Source organism: Mustelus asterias, chromosome 6 (assembly GCF_964213995.1).
Source record: "Mustelus asterias chromosome 6, sMusAst1.hap1.1, whole genome shotgun sequence".
NCBI classification, from domain to species: Eukaryota; Metazoa; Chordata; class Chondrichthyes; order Carcharhiniformes; family Triakidae; genus Mustelus; species Mustelus asterias.
Window position 1 is genome coordinate 68,636,984 of NC_135806.1, and position 15,947 is coordinate 68,652,930.

Here is a 15,947-nt window from a genome sequence, read left to right on the forward strand (position 1 = left end):
TTTTACATTTGATTCAAGTGAGAATTTACAAAAGTAAAATGTATCAACTGCAGCTCACTTATTAGCAGTCTAGCCTCTGTGTCACAAGGTTGTGGGTTCAAGTCCCACAGACTTGAGTGCAGCAATCTAGGCTGACGGTCCAAATGCAGAATGGTGTGTTCGCTACTCTGTCAGAGGTGCCAGCTTTCAGGGAAGATATTAAACCAAGGCCCCGGGCCCGATTTTCCCTTCCTATTGTCGGGCCAAATGATGTTGGTTGGGCTTTAGAAATGATGGGAGAGACCCGGTTCCAGATTCCAGACACTGGGAAGTTTCATCATCATGGGAAAGGGGATGGGTTGCAAACCTGCACCCAGCTGTCCCAACATTGTCAGTTCCATTGCAGAAGAGGGCGTTTCAGACCAATTTTCAAGCCTGTTTTGGAAGTTAACCAGTGGGATTTACTGCCCAACCTGCCACAGAAGGCGGCCCATCATTGGCTGGTGATGGGATGTTCTAGAGTTTCCTGGTGAATGCACTTCTCACCGTCATAAAACCCACGGTGGGGGTACACCATCAGTGGGACCAGAAGGTCCTGCTAGCGTGAATGGCTGGAAAGTTCCGGCCAACATGCTTCACACCAACTCAGAGTTGTGAACCATGGGGCAATCACAGTTCAGAGTCGGGAATCGTCCCTCTTGTTTCCAGGTTTGCTGGAGGTTCAGCTCAGCAATCTATTTGGCTGTTTCAAATCTCAAATAAATGGCTGAGCTTCTGGCTATCTTTAACATATTTTGTTAGTGTAATTGCTAATGGAATCTCATTATGAATACTTGGCTGAGTTTCAAACCCACTAATGGGGTCAACTCGGCAGAAGTTGTTTATATAGTCAGTGAAATCTCATTGTGAATGCTTGGCTGATATCCAAACCTAATAATGAATTCTGCTCAACAGGGTTTGTTGACACAGCTATCAAGGGGAATGGGAGCTTAGTTATTTTCAGAGATTTAGGAGCTGTTAAGAGAATTAGGATTTTAATTGGATTTTCAAGTACTACTTCATCATACTCATAGATGTGCGAGTTTCTCAAAGCCTTCCCAATGCAATTACAAGCAAGGGCTCGTAAGTTATGTTTACAAAAAGTTACTGCTATAAAGTTTACTTAATAGTGTCACAAATAGGCTTACATTAACACTGCAATGAAGTTACCGTGAAAATACCCTAGTCACCACACTCCAGCGCCCGTTTGGGTACACTGAGGGAGAATTTAGCATGGCCGATGCACTTAACCAACAAATATTTCAGACCGGAGCACCCGGAGGAAACCCACACAGACACAGGGAGAACGTGCAGACCCCACACAGACAGTGACCCAAACTGGAAATCGAACCCAAGCCCCTGGCGCTGTGAGGCAGCAGTGCTAACCACTGTGCCACCATGCTGTCCTTGGATGAGTGGGTTGAGGAGAATGGGGAAGGTAGGGGGTTGTGTAAGACAGAAGTGTGAGGAGGATGTGGGGTTGAGATATCTCTGGGGAATAGGGAGTCAAGGATGGGGGACCTCACACATCTTCAGAACTGGGCCAATGACACTGCAAAAGGAGATGGGCCTTTCAGCCTGGCCGACTCATCATCTCTCTGACTCCATTTCCTCCTCAGGCCTGCTGCTAGAGGAGACAGGCCAAACTCCAGGCAGGCACTGCCTCCCTATGATGAAAGCAAGGGCAGGCACTGCCAGTCAAGAAGCAGAGTCACGACATTAGAAAAACTCTCAACGCCCAACTCCCGCTTCCAAAAGTGAAAATCCAGCCACCCATCTACTCTCTCAGGTGAACGTAAAATATCCCAGGATGCTATTTTAAAAGACCAGAGGAGGTATCCCAGTGTCCTGGACAATATTTTAACCACACAATCAACATTAGAAAAACAGATATTTGGTCATTAGCACATTGCTGTTTGTGGGACTTGCTGCACAGTCACTAATTCCAAAGAAGCTCATTGACTGTAAAAAACCCTGGGATGTCCGGTAGATGTGAAAGGATCTTTAGAAATGCAAGTCTTTATTTTTCTTTTCAAAGCCTGAATTTTACCTTCTTAGCCGATTAATTAACCTCACCCATTTATCTGCCGAAAAATATACTTCAGCTAGATTCATAACACAAGTGTAGCAGTTATTTTTATTTTTTCAAATGTCTATAATGTTAATTAATCAAAGAAACTGGAGCAAATACATTTTTACCAGGCCTTCTGTTTCAATTTTTTTAAAAGACAAATGATGGGAATGATCCATCATTATCTAAAATCTTTTAAAAATGTAACATCTCAGGTATAAATTCTGAATTCACTTTTTTGTGTTACTGCTCTAACCTCCCAATGTGCTTGTGTTTTACAGCTACTGATAACACCAAAGACAAACTTACCAGATTTGTTAAACCCAGGAACTAGAAAGAGTCCATTTTAAAAATCAGGAGGGTGATTCTCTCAGCCTGCTGCGCAGCGGGCCGGGAGACATCAGCAGCAGCTGTTTCATGGGATTCATGCAGGGCGCCAAGGCCTCTGCAGTCTCCCAAGGTATGTTTTTCAGCGTTATCAGCTCCGTGCCAGAAATCAGCACAGAGCTAATCATCATATGGAAATGTCATGAAATTTGACATATGATCAGCAGGCCGGGGACAGTATCCTCTGGGCCCGCTAGCATCTTTGTCACCCTAGCATTGCCCAAGGGACAAATTGGCACTGCCCACCAGGTAGTGCCAAGGGGTCAGGCGGGGAAAGAGTTAACATAGGGACTTGCCTGGGGAGGTCTGGGAGGCCAGCGAACAGAGGGTGTGGGGGCTGGCCAGCGATCGGGAAGTCGGCAATGGGGGTGGCCACTGCGTGTGCACCGACCTCCGCTCTGACAGATCAGCACATGCGCACTGACTCACTCATTATGCTGCCGGCCTCTCGGGCGGGAATAGGCCCTGCCCCACTTTCCAAAGTGAATCCCACTATGGCACTCTGCAGTCCTCAGAGTGTCGGAGATTCGTTCTGGTAATGACACTAAAACAAAACAATCGGCAGGAATTAATCCCATTTTCCTGCACATTGGGAACTTAGAATATTTTTCTCGGAGAGTCCTGGCCCAGGTGTTTCCAGCCATCAGCCTTAGAAAATCTGCAAAATGTATCTCACCACTGCCATCAGCTGCTGAAGAGCCACAGGTTTGACTGGCAACATTAACATGATATTGAATCAGAACTAGTCTACATGTGAAACATTACCCCATTCTTCCTTTACAAATGCTAAAAGACCTGCACTGTACTGCTAAACATTTTCTGGTTATATTTGTTTCATATTTTATCTCTCCATGATTCATACAAAATCACACATTCTACCCAGTATTTTTTAGTTAGATCACTTCTTCATAGAAACTCCCACTCAGAGTTTCAACATCCTAGAATTTCGCCTCATAGGAAATATTTACTTCCTCTGCAGCTGTGAATTCTCCATCATTCCATCATTACACTTCAGAGAGAATATGCCCCCTGCTAAGAACTGTGTAGTCAAATTCAGTTTACACTCTGGCAGAATAAATTCAAGGGGCTGAATGGCCTAATCCTGCTTCTCTTGTATTCTTGTGCTATATGCTGTTTGGGAGCGGACTTACTCATTAAACCAATGGTCAATTTTCCCTCGTCATTATTTGAGACAACCACAAAATGTATTTGATGCTAATTTTGTAGGCAAATCAACTTCCAAACATACACAAAGGTGGAAATCATACTCAGCTCATTGTTAGGTGAGCAGCTAAGTAGTGTACATGTATTCAATAGTTTCCTTTTATTTCACATTAAAAGGTTACTTTCAAATCAGAGTTCGAGAATAAGTTAAATGGAAGAAATAAATGCTGGTCAGTCATAAAAAGAAAGGCAAATGACCAATAATTTTGCTGACATATTTACTAACCCTTTTCCTGTTTGCCATTAAGACATTAAAATATGGAACTAATTTCAATTTCTGATCTTACAGTTTGGTTGGTATTTCCTGTTACAGCCACCAGAGTCGACCCATCCCCAGTGAAAAATATCCTGTTTTCCTCCTGCCTATCAAGATTGACTGGACAGGGACAGTGAACCACTCCACCAATAAGAAGTGCTGGAGGCCTGAAATTACTTTGGTATATTCCATCTGAAAAGGCATCTACAACCTCTACTGGGAAGATTGAAGCCATTTGTTTTGGTCCATTCCCTAGCTACAGATTCCAACCCTCTGGCAATAAACTAAGATCCAACCATGGTGTCACATTCCATCCCAAGTTAAGCTTCTGGCCATATATTCATGCCATCACTAAAACCACCTATTTATTCCTCCGTAACTCTGCCCAGCTTTGCTCCTGTCAGCTCATTGAAGATTTCTGCAGCCATTCATATATTGCTCTAACTCGATTATTCTAAAGCATTATCCTGGCTGCTCTCCCACAGTCTACCCTCTGTAAACTTGAAACCATTTGTAATTCTACTACCCATGTCTAAACTCATAGTAACCCCCATTTCTCATCAGCCCTGCATTCAATGATCTACAATGGCTCCCAAGCAAGAAACAGCTTGATTTTAACATTTTCATCCTGGGTTCAAAGTCCCTCCATAGCTTCTCCTTTTCTAAATCTGTAATATATTTTAATCCCACAAACCTTCAAGATATCTGCGCTTTCTCTACCTTTAATGACCACACCTTCAATTGCTTAGACCCTATGCTCTGGATTTCCCTCCCTGCACTGCGCTGCCTCTCTACCTCACTTTCTCCATTTAAGGCGCACTGAAAAACCAACCTCTTTGACCAAGATTTTAGTTATCCAACCTAATGTGGCTCAGTGTCAGACTGCGTTTTATAATGTCCCTGTAAAGCACAGAGATTTTATAAGGTTGAAGGTGCCATTATAAAAACAATTTGTTGTTGTCTTCTGTAAGTTTAACAACCAGAACAGTAATGAATGTCTAGAACTTCAATGCTTTAATTACTTCATTTAGTGTGGAGGGTAAAGATTAGTTCTAATATTTCATTTCAGTCCTATTCTCCTTCCTGGTGCACCCCAACCATCCCACATCAAATTACAGAACTCCGGTTAAATATTTCAGCTTCCAGATGACAGAGCACTACTGTAAATTTTGATCTTTGAAGGCAAAACAAAACCCTTTCACAGCGTCACTAAATGCACTGGGAGCTTGGGTGTCTTGCAATGTTTACAATACAGTAATCTCATCAAAGGCTTCAAATGACAGCAGTGTGCTTCATAATTATTATCATGCTTTAAAATAATACTTTACATGGTGGCACATATTAGCTTTTTTTAAAAACCAGAGACATGTTTAAAAGTAGGAACCAGAGGCCAATACGCTGAAATCTATGACAAAAACGTTACCTTTTACAAGAATTGTGTTTTGAAGTTGTTCAAACAATGGCACTCTATAGTAAGTCATCAAGAATACATTTTTAGAAGTTGAAAAATGGCTTGCTACTGTATCATGGACGTATGGACACATTGATTTTGCAGACAGAAAGGAAGACATTTAAGGACATCACACCCTGCCTGAGGCTCTCCTGGTTTGAGAGGAAAGAATAACAATGACTCATGTCCCTAAGATCAATTTGTATCAAATAAGGAAAGATTTGGGCCAGAATCTTACACTCCTCCCACCGATGGTAACCCGGAATTAGTTTCAGGGTGGGGTGAGCAGAGCCACAGACAGGAAGCCCACCCATGCCCCTATTAAAGCCCTTATGTGACCACTTAATGGCCCTTTTCCCACCCAGCCTCAATTTCTAGGCTGGCGGGCGCTGGTTGGATTAGGGTGTCAATCAGAAAAAGGTCTTCATCCTCGATCTCAGGCAGGAAGAGGGGAGGGTGCCTCAATCTGAATACTCCCTCAGATTTGGGGCACCCTCCCCTCTGGGACCTGGGAGCTCTGGACCTCTCCTCCTCCCTCCCCCCACCCACCAGCCTAGAGTTCACCCACCCTTCTCACATGCCACCTCCCACCTCATGCATCCCCTATCCTCCCACCCTCTTGGGACCCTGGTACTTAATGTGAAGTAGAGTCCAGAGACCTACAATCAGGCACGATGCTGTTGTACCTCTTCCATCCACTGCAGTGCTGTGCCTGGAGGGGTTAGAGAGCTATCAGCCAACCTGATTGCCCAACAGCTCTCCAAGGTGGGACTTCCATCCAAGGGCAGATGGAAATATCACCTGCTGCCAATCAACACTCAATTGAGCATACAGTGGCAGCAAGGCCAGTCAGTGCAACACCAGGTTGCGTTCACTACTCACCATTCCGAAAATTCAGGCCTTGCATTTATATCATGCCCTTCACAATCTCAGGACCTCCACAAATCCTTAGAACCAATGAATTATGTGCTGTCACTTTTATCAGGTAGAAACATCAAGGAGCCTTGAAGAAAATGCACTATGTCATACTCCTCTCCTTTCTGGTTAAATAGCCTACCAGTACATACTCAGCAGACTCAGGAAGTATCAAGAAGGATCCCAACCTCAGTCAGAATTTATAAATAGGTTGAGGGGACAGAGGTCGAAAACTTATAGATATAACTGAATTTCCTGATATTATTTAAAAATAAATGCAAAAGAACCCAATACAATATGATGGGGAAAATATAGTTATGATGATCCAGAATGTACTGCTAGAAAGAGTTGTGGAAGAAGATTTAATAATTTTAAACAGAAATTGGATGAATACCTGAAAATGAGAAAAACTGCTAGTCTCTGGAAAAAGACCAGGGGATGATGGGCCAGATGGCCTCTTGCTGGGTTGTATCATTCTATGACATTTTTCTACCTTCCCTGATGATGCTTAAATCCCACCATCCTAAATATAAAATCAGGAAAATTATATTACGTATTTAAATTTTAATATCCAACACTGACAGAATGGTTACCATGTCTATTTATCTGGAAACATGCTGGAATACGGGACTGAGAGCCGATTAAAACATTAGACACAGCCGAGTGCTTTAAATTAGCACAAGTCCCCTATTTGACTATAGAAAAGGCTTCAACATTCATTACAACCATTAGTAGACAGAACACAGTAGTGCAAAGGGTCATTAAAAAATCTCTAGCTAGTGCTCCTTTAGATTCAATAGGCTAATTTTAGGATGGTGTTTTTACCATCTAATATCCACTCTTTTAGACAACTGGTTTGTTTGATTCATATGAAATATATATATAGCAATACTACTGTATTGCCCATTTAGAATTATATCTACATGGTCAATCTCACAAAGTGCCATTTAATTGTTTAAAAAGCTAATCTAAAACAAATTGTTTATTTGCAAACCATTGTACATTTCAATGCCTGTCTACATTCTCTAAAGCAGATTTAAAGAAAATGTGGTGACAATTAGACTAAAATATAGACTCGCAAAACATTTTCACTCAATTCTGTATAGAATTGATCAGAAATAAAACTGAACCCACTTAGTACTTGGCGCAAGTCAATAAATGCCTTATTGAGTCCTTAAAAATACATTCCATTAAAAAGTTACTCACTTAAAAGGTGCTCTGAAGCCTTGAATTCACTTATTTGCACATTAACTTCATCCTCTATCCAGCAAATAGTCTATTCTTGCTGCCACATATAGCTTTTTATCTGCTCTGGACAGCATATTCTCGAATAGATGAAGTAGACGCCAATTGATTTGCTGTCGACCATGGCAAATTAATAGCAACAAATTGCTGAGGGCCCCTGTCTCGCTGCTCCACCATGCTTCAGCAGTTTTGCTTTATTTGCTTCATGATGGGCAGCAGTCAAGCCTCTTCAAGTCAATTTCTTCTTAACAACCTGCAATACTTCTCAGTAGTGAAAATAGAGCCGTCGCTTGTAAGCCAGAAATCAATACTCCTATTGCCCTTAGAAAATGCTAAACAAGCAGTATTGACAATCCACTTGGTACTGGAGGGTATCGGATATAATGCAAATCTATACTGCTCTCCTCCTTGTAGTCACTGTACTTCACTAAAAGGTTTCTAATGCTATTTATCATCATTTCCGATCGACTGCTGCAGTTATGATTTTGAGATTCAATCAATGGGCCAAGCCCTTAAATTTGTATTTAATTGTTTTGAACAACAATCACATTTTTATTGCACATTTCTCACACTGGAGATTTACTCTGGCAAAAATCCTTGCAACAGAAAGCTCCTGATTGATATCAAGTGGAAACAATAAAGTGCTACGAAGAAAACAAGCTGGCACCATCCACGCAATGAGTCTCCTCTATGTCCTCAGCTTTTTGAGAAGTAGTCCACATAAATAGACCCTTCCAAAAAATTGACCAGTTTATCCAGAAACCACATTCAAAACAGGGTAATCTTTAATCTCACAGAGTGAACATAATTATCCACAAACATGAAGTAGATGCTTGCATCAGCATTTACATTTGCTAGCGATGCAAATTTTCAACATAAATCAGTTGTTAGATACATTAAAAGAGCAATTGCAAGGTTGAAATCTAATATTGGGGCTCAGGTAACTGTTACAAACCACTTAATCAGCACTCTTGCTGCTTATGATGTCATCTGAACCCTTAGATTAGATTAACCTTAATCATTTTCAGTGTTATTCTCCATGTGCTCTCTCGTACATAAAATATCAAGATACAAACAGATTAAAAGCTCTAATCTTAACAAAAACTAAAGATTGTTAACATGCGCTTTATACAATTGATCGATAAGAGTCGTAATTCTAGATGATTTAAAGTGCAACTGTAAGCAATTCTATTTCAATTCCTGTTGTATAAAGACAAGTACAGAAATTTTCCAGAAAACCAGAGACTAACAAACTCAGACAGCTGACGGGTTCAGTGAAATAATTCTCTAGATCAGTTGCATTTTGAATTTTCAGCTCATGTGCCACAATACTTAACATTAATAATGAAGGTATAATTCATCACACGGCAACTGACGTGCAAAAACAAAATGTGTTGGAAGTACATCACCAATAAATGATTATTTAGAATATTGATGTTAACATATAACTTAAGCACAAGTAAATCTATATTGAAGTACTAATTCTCTCAATTACTGTTCGGTTTGAAATCCTAATAATAGCAACAGCTTGTCTGGATCACCTTTAAAAATATGAAGATGCACTTCTACTTAAACAATAAATTTAACATCTTGGTTATTTAGATTTTACACAAGTTTAGCATGTGCAAAAGGTTTAACACAACTTTGATCTCTCACCACTTTAAATGAGATATAATACAAGGTTTTTCTTTCATTTTAATGACCACAGCAATTTTTAAAAACTATTTTAACTATGATCTACCATTATCAAGAATACTGTTCTAGATTCTGACAATCAACTAAAATACTTAAATTAGGCTCCAGAATTAATGTTAATTTAATCAGTATATTATACCGTTGGCCTGGATATGTACAGGACTTTAGATCACCACCACAGTCCAACTTCTAGATACAATAGTACAATTGGTAGAGATATTGTGTTGTCAGTTTACAATAAATGTAATACTTTAAATACTTTGCTTTTAAAATAGCAAGTTTATGACAATGTGACTCCAGCTTCCAAATTTGACACGATGAATAAAAATTATTTAAAAACATTTTCAATGTGTTTCCCACAAAGCATTCATTAAATGAACTGCAAAAGCAAATCCTTGAAAAATGTATGTTAACAACAGGGCAAAATTCAAGTAATATCGCACTACTTGCCAAAGGAATAACAAGTTCTTTTAAATATCTCCCTTCAGTTGTTTCTACAGTAATTGATGTAATAAGAATGAGAAACAGAATACAAAATAAAATTTAAGAATAAAATCAGCATTCGAGTATGACTGGTGCTATGGTACTACCCTTCTGGTATTTGCTAATTCAGTCACAACACCACCATGCTCGGTACCAATAAAATAATTCTTTACAATTCAGTTCTGACTATCAACAGCCATGAGAAACTGAACCTTTAAAAGAGGATGGTGGGAACAATAGGAGTCTGGAGTCACCCTGGAATTCCAGAGATACAAATCTAATAAGTGAATTAGTACTATACTGATTGCATGAACTAGACACAATAGCACCACAGATCAATGCCGCTGAATAATTGCTCATTTCCCAATTCAGAAGAAGTCATTGAAAATACCTCAAAGATAATACATAATAGTGAGCTGCAAGGCCAAAGCAAAATCAGAAGGGAAGCAATGGATCATAGGATCTCCACTGTATGTATATGTACAGAAACAATTTTCTGACAGGCTGCTTGTTATGAATGAATACATCTGGTTGGAAGAACCTTTTTAAAAGTGTGCTTTGCTCCATTCCCAAAGATCAGTCATGAAAAATGACAGATTTTAAAATAATCAAAGTTGCAGTATATTGAGGGACTGAAAGCCACCTGTGTTTCTGATCATTATACAATGCATAAATAAAGGACAGTTAAGTATAAATAAATATAAATGAAATATTAACATATTTAGAACTGAATTACAGAACCCACAAATCATTTTTTTTTATAAAGACAAATGCTTTGGAATAGTAAACGTGTGACAGTCATGCCCTAACCTGTTACTGCATATTTCAGTTAGTTCCCATAATCTGCGATGGACAAGATCACATGAACCACTGAAGGCATTTATTTTAACTTACATAAATGGATGATACTACACTAATTCAGTGTCATCATTGTTGTTCAACTGCCTGCAATTCATGTTCAAAGCTATGGCTGTTTGGAAGTAGAATGGACACTTTCTAAATTATGTTGCTGTGCAAATATATCTAGCTAATCTGCAAAATCTGGTTCTGTGAATTTGCAAGCTTTGTTATAATCTTACCATGCACATTTTTTTTTTAAACTGCAATTGGTTCTTCTTCAATGACTGTTAAAATCCTATCTCAATTAAAACAAAACTGTACTTCCAGTACTTAAGACCCGAAAGCTCGGTATTATTCCTCCTTCCCCACCCCCAACTGAAAGGGTACACAATGAAATAAAGATTAAGCCTATATATTTGACTCAGACGTATAACAAAAACAGTAAAAATTTGTTTTCTAAAATAACTATTTTGAATTATTTCTAAAATTAAAATGTGTGCTCATCTCCAAACATGTTTCACTCGTCACCATTTTTCTGATATACTGAGTTTATCTATATTTTGCGGAAAAATGAAAAAGCATGTAATCTAATGCATCAGCGTCACAACATTTAAATTGGACAGGGAACTGCATGCCCTTGCCACTGTGCATCGCAACTATACTTCAACCCAACCTCAAGAACAATTGTAAAACAAGGTCGCTACATTCTAATTTAATCATGTACATATGAATAGCAAAACTGGTTTCAAATGTAAATTTCAAAGTTGAAAGTGTTTAAAAATGTGTTTCTGAAAATCAATACATAACATTTTTTAAAGATACCGCTTAGTTCACAACCCCCTCATCCCCACTATGCTTCCATATGAATAAAAGCCCTCTCACCCTCTCCTCCAAGCAATCAAAGCAGATGTTATTTCAGAAATTATACTCCCGGGACTGCAAGGTGGACTTCCCAAAACTCATTTACTTCCCCACATGGGGATTCATAAGCTGTAAACTGCTCAATTTCACCCAAGCTAAAAAGGTGTCTTTTAACCTGAACTAATGACCAGTATGCAAGAAGCACCAATTTGATCCTCATTACTGTCCCTTATCAAGGCTCATTTGCTGTGTGATTTTCAAAACTAAGCGCCAGTGTTTCCTGATTAGACCATATCCAAGTGGTGTCAAGGGACCAGTAGAGGGGGTCTTATTCTAATGATGGCTTCTTCTCGTTGACAGTGCATTCCGAAAAGCTATCAAATTACACTGCTCCTTCGTTGATCTATATTTTCCATTTCCTGCTCACGGTATCTAAAAGAATAAATGCGTGGCCACTCACTAATCTTTTATTTTAAATGAAGTGTTAGTTATTGGTTTATGTGATCATCCTCCGTAAACTGTGTTTAAAAATCGCAAATAGCACGTGCCACACGATATTCTAAATTCATTAGCACCCAGTTTTGCATGAAATTATGCTGAAAATTCTGCAAACACTTCTCAGAAACATTTATTATTCAGTAAGTTTTGAAGAGAACAAAAAAAACAGCTACTGCAACCATGGAATAGCACATTATTATCCATTTCACTAATGACAAATCAAGGAAAGCAACAATCCTGCAAAACGGATACCATCGTCTTATCACAGAACATATGCATCATTCGAGGAATTTTTAGGCCTTCCCAAAGAGCACAAGATAACATTTGGTTTCATTTGTAAATGTTTGGCAAGGATGTAGTCACAGAAAAGCATATCGACACCAAGCATTCTACTTTAAACAATAATCCACAATAGCGCTCACTGATGATGGGGAATCATTTTACAAATGGTAAAGATCTGCATATCGCAAGGAGCATATCTCGTTAATGTACGAAAACATCTCTAATGGAGTCACTCAACAGGAGCATCATTGCAGCCATACCTTTCTATTTTGCTTGATTTACACACCTGTTCCTGTGACTCAGTGCGAAATTATCAATCATGGTGACAAAGGCAGTACATCAGGACACTGTCATCATCTTCCACAAGAGTGAAAGATTTACTGCTCAAAATACAGGCAGACAATCAATGAGAGTTTTTAAAATCATGTCAAAGGACATGATCCAGTGACCACCACTTAGATTTTTGTGAGGGGGGGGGGGGGGGTGGAGTCAACTTCATCTAAAACATTCTATGGCATGGCTGTTCTACTTTGAATCTTGGATAGTAAATTATCATTGTTGAAATATAGGGAAAATATCAGTGTTGACAGATTCCATCTATCATGAACAAGAAAGTTTTGATACCATCACAATAACAGAAATTTCTGCTACAATATTTGTATTTTAAATCCTTTGAATCTCAATGGGCAGAGAGGAAATGTTAGTTTATTAATTTCTTAACGTTCGAAGTTATCTTCATGTTAAAGACATGTTTCAAAAGTAATTTTAGCAGCTATTTCAAGCATTCGCATACAATATGTGATAAACTTTTGTTACAAGATCTGTCCGGGCATCTCAATTTTGTTTCAACACTACATGGCTCTATATAATCTGCATCATCCTTAAGGAGTTCAGTAACCCTATAAAATGTCTGCTAGTGTCAGCACAGAATTCCTCCTGTTCGAGATCTCATCATAAAATTCACGTAAATCTACTTCACTGATACATTTTCAAGTAACATTTCTATTAAACATTTATTGAAAATGTAAGAATCTTACCTGTTTGTGCATTTCTATATTCAGACCATAAGACATTTCATAATACTGTGAAGGTAAAGTGATAGAAGGGATTTAATTACTGGTAAATCTTGTTTTTATTTTAGTATTCAAAACAATCACAGAAACCGATAAAAGATGCAGTGAATTGTCAATATCAGCCATTATAACAAAAACAGTCATTTGAAATAAAACTTACCATGACATAATGGCGTTGCATTTCTGTCTTTTCACTGGCTAATTTTTCACATTCCAATTTCAAACTGTTTAAAGAAAGAAACATTGTTGAAGGCGCTATGTGGACCTTATAAGTGCGCGCTGCAGGCAATGCTTTCCTCTGCGTAAATGATCTTACCCGGATCATTACAAGTGTTGTCTTACCAAGGCTAGGTGCACTTAATTAGTACAATACCGCATTTTGTTCTTCTAGAAATGATTTATGACGCCAACTCTGTGTATATGCCAAAATATGACAGTACGTATTCAAAGATTGATTTTAATAAGTACAAGTAGAATACCAAATCTGACACATGCGAACCTGACAAGTGCGTCAACGCTATTTCTTTCAATAGATTGCATTCATTAGAACAGAAAAGGAAACCATTATTTAGTGATTAAAAATGCTAACTCAACTGGCACAAATCTAGACAAAAATACAGGACTCTGGAGAGAGATGGTCTTGTTCCATGATGCCAATTTATGTATTTTTAAAAGTTTACACTTTTTGTGAATACAGAACCGAACAGGACCACTATCTTTAAATATTAAAAAAAAGGAGAAATTACACTATCGCAAAAAGGATGGAAAGCAAATATACCCATTTCGTCAATCTCGACATGCCATTATATAAAGTGGTTTAATTTTTTTTTAATGAATCGAAGTTGTTGATCTCCTAAACCGTACATTCCAGTGTATTTTAATCCAGTTTTGTGTGGCTTTACCGTAACAAAAGGCATGATTGTTTCACACACTTTGTAGCCCGCGATATGTCAGCCGAATGAAGGGCAGGCTCGCAGAGGATATTGCTCCTTCATCGTCACATCACATGAAAGGAGAAATGTGAACGCCAAATAAAAGGAAACAGCGGAAAACGGAGTGCTAAAAATATCAAAGATTGGAGCTTTGAGCGCGTTAAGAGGACATGGATTACCCCACGACTGGACTCGCTCAGAACTGCTAGAATCACTTTTTAAACCCGGGTAGAAACATAGAAAGAAATTCAACATAGAATTGAACAGCTAGCGTTTTTTAAAAAAATCACCTCCATAAGGCCAAGGCACTGATGTTAAAAAACCTGTCTTCAGTACATCTCCAACACTACAAAGAGTGCGAGCTTTGCACTCGGACACCATCTTCCAGCAAACTGGAGTAACGGAGCGATCATTTTCCATCAGACAATTAAAAGGGAGGAGATGGGAAGAGGAAAGAGAAGCCCACACGCGATACACCAAGCGTGGACAGCACAGACTATAATAACCCTGTCCCTGCAGAGGGAAGGCGAGGAGAAATAAAGATGCTTTAAATACCACTCCCCATCCGGACAGCTGGACTTGGTTTGTACTTCCAGATACATTCACGGTGCGAGCTTTTGTTTGTATGAGAAGCTAATCTGTCTACCTGTGATACTGCGCCTGCAAAAACTGAAATTCTTCCTTGATGCGATCACACGATTCAGAGATGGTGAATTTAAAGGGCTGTGCGGGTTGGTGAGGCGCCTAGAAATACAAAAAACAAACCAGCATCAGTACCGAGACAACCCGTCCGCCAATCTCCCCAAATTCTTCACGTTATTGACAAAGCGAAGGGAAACACTGCACCTTGCACGCCTACAAATATTTACTGAAAGACTGTATTTAAAGGCGTGTTGAGAGAAAGCTAAAGCTGGCATGCAATTGTCCGTGTGTGTGATGTTTAAGAGGGAGGGAGAGAGAAAAATACACACACACAAAACACACAAACACACTTACGGGATGTCTGGCTTGAGGATACATCTCGCTGGGATTTCTGTTTACAAAAACAAAAAGCCTCCTCGATCGCCTAGCTGAGTATCAGTGTCATTTAAGTTCCTCAATTTAAAAAGTCACCAAGTTGTAGGCGATCCGGAGGAAAGCGGCGAGTCTCTCTCTCTCTCCGACCTTCCAGGAAGCGAATGGTAAAAGAAGCCAAGTGGAGGAGCATTGGGGACGAGGATGGCAGATTCTCCGGGAGATTTTCCTCCGATCCGGGATCCCTGCTGTGGCCGGGCAGCGGGCTCGGGGAGCGACCTCACAGCATCACTGAGTCCGGGAGAGGAGGAGCTGGGCTGCAGTCAGAGTGCCGCCGCCGCCGCAGCTTCTTCCCTGCCCTTCGTCCGACAACACACCAAAGTAATGACTTGTGTTGACCAAATTTAGAAGCGCCGTGTCATTAACATTCTTACATATTCACACCCCGGTCAACTTCACTTGAGCGAGGGAAAGAGGAGGTGCGGTGGGGGGGGGGGGGGATGCGATACTTCACCCTAGCGGAGGCAGAGAGGGAGGGCAGCGGCCTCCCCCTCGGCCCGGGGCCTCCTGGCTCTTGTAGTCCGCTCGCCTCCCCTTCCCTCTCCGACCCGCCGCCTCTCCGCCCGGCTCCCGACTACAACCCCCACAGTGCCGCGCGGCACAAAGCCCGGCCGGCCGCCGCCGTTGATTGGCAGGGCCCTTC

At 40.1% G+C, this 15,947-nt stretch overlaps 1 protein-coding gene across 7 annotated transcripts in view; it reads right to left on the reverse strand.

The window, feature by feature from the left end:
- LOC144494916 (transducin-like enhancer protein 4) overlaps nucleotides 1–15,693 on the reverse strand; it is a 169,716-nt gene extending 154,023 nt beyond the window's left edge. For all 7 annotated transcript variants that reach the window (XM_078214513.1, XM_078214512.1, XM_078214511.1 and 4 more), the window contains exons 1-4: nucleotides 15,227–15,693; nucleotides 14,877–14,974; nucleotides 13,459–13,522; nucleotides 13,263–13,307 (exon numbers count right to left, since the gene is read on the reverse strand). In XM_078214513.1, coding sequence (XP_078070639.1) covers nucleotides 13,263–13,307; nucleotides 13,459–13,522; nucleotides 14,877–14,974; nucleotides 15,227–15,250 — 231 coding nt within the window. In that variant the 5' untranslated portion in view covers nucleotides 15,251–15,693. The remainder of the gene's footprint in view (nucleotides 1–13,262; nucleotides 13,308–13,458; nucleotides 13,523–14,876; nucleotides 14,975–15,226) is intronic.
- Nucleotides 15,694–15,947: the final 254 nt, after the last annotated feature.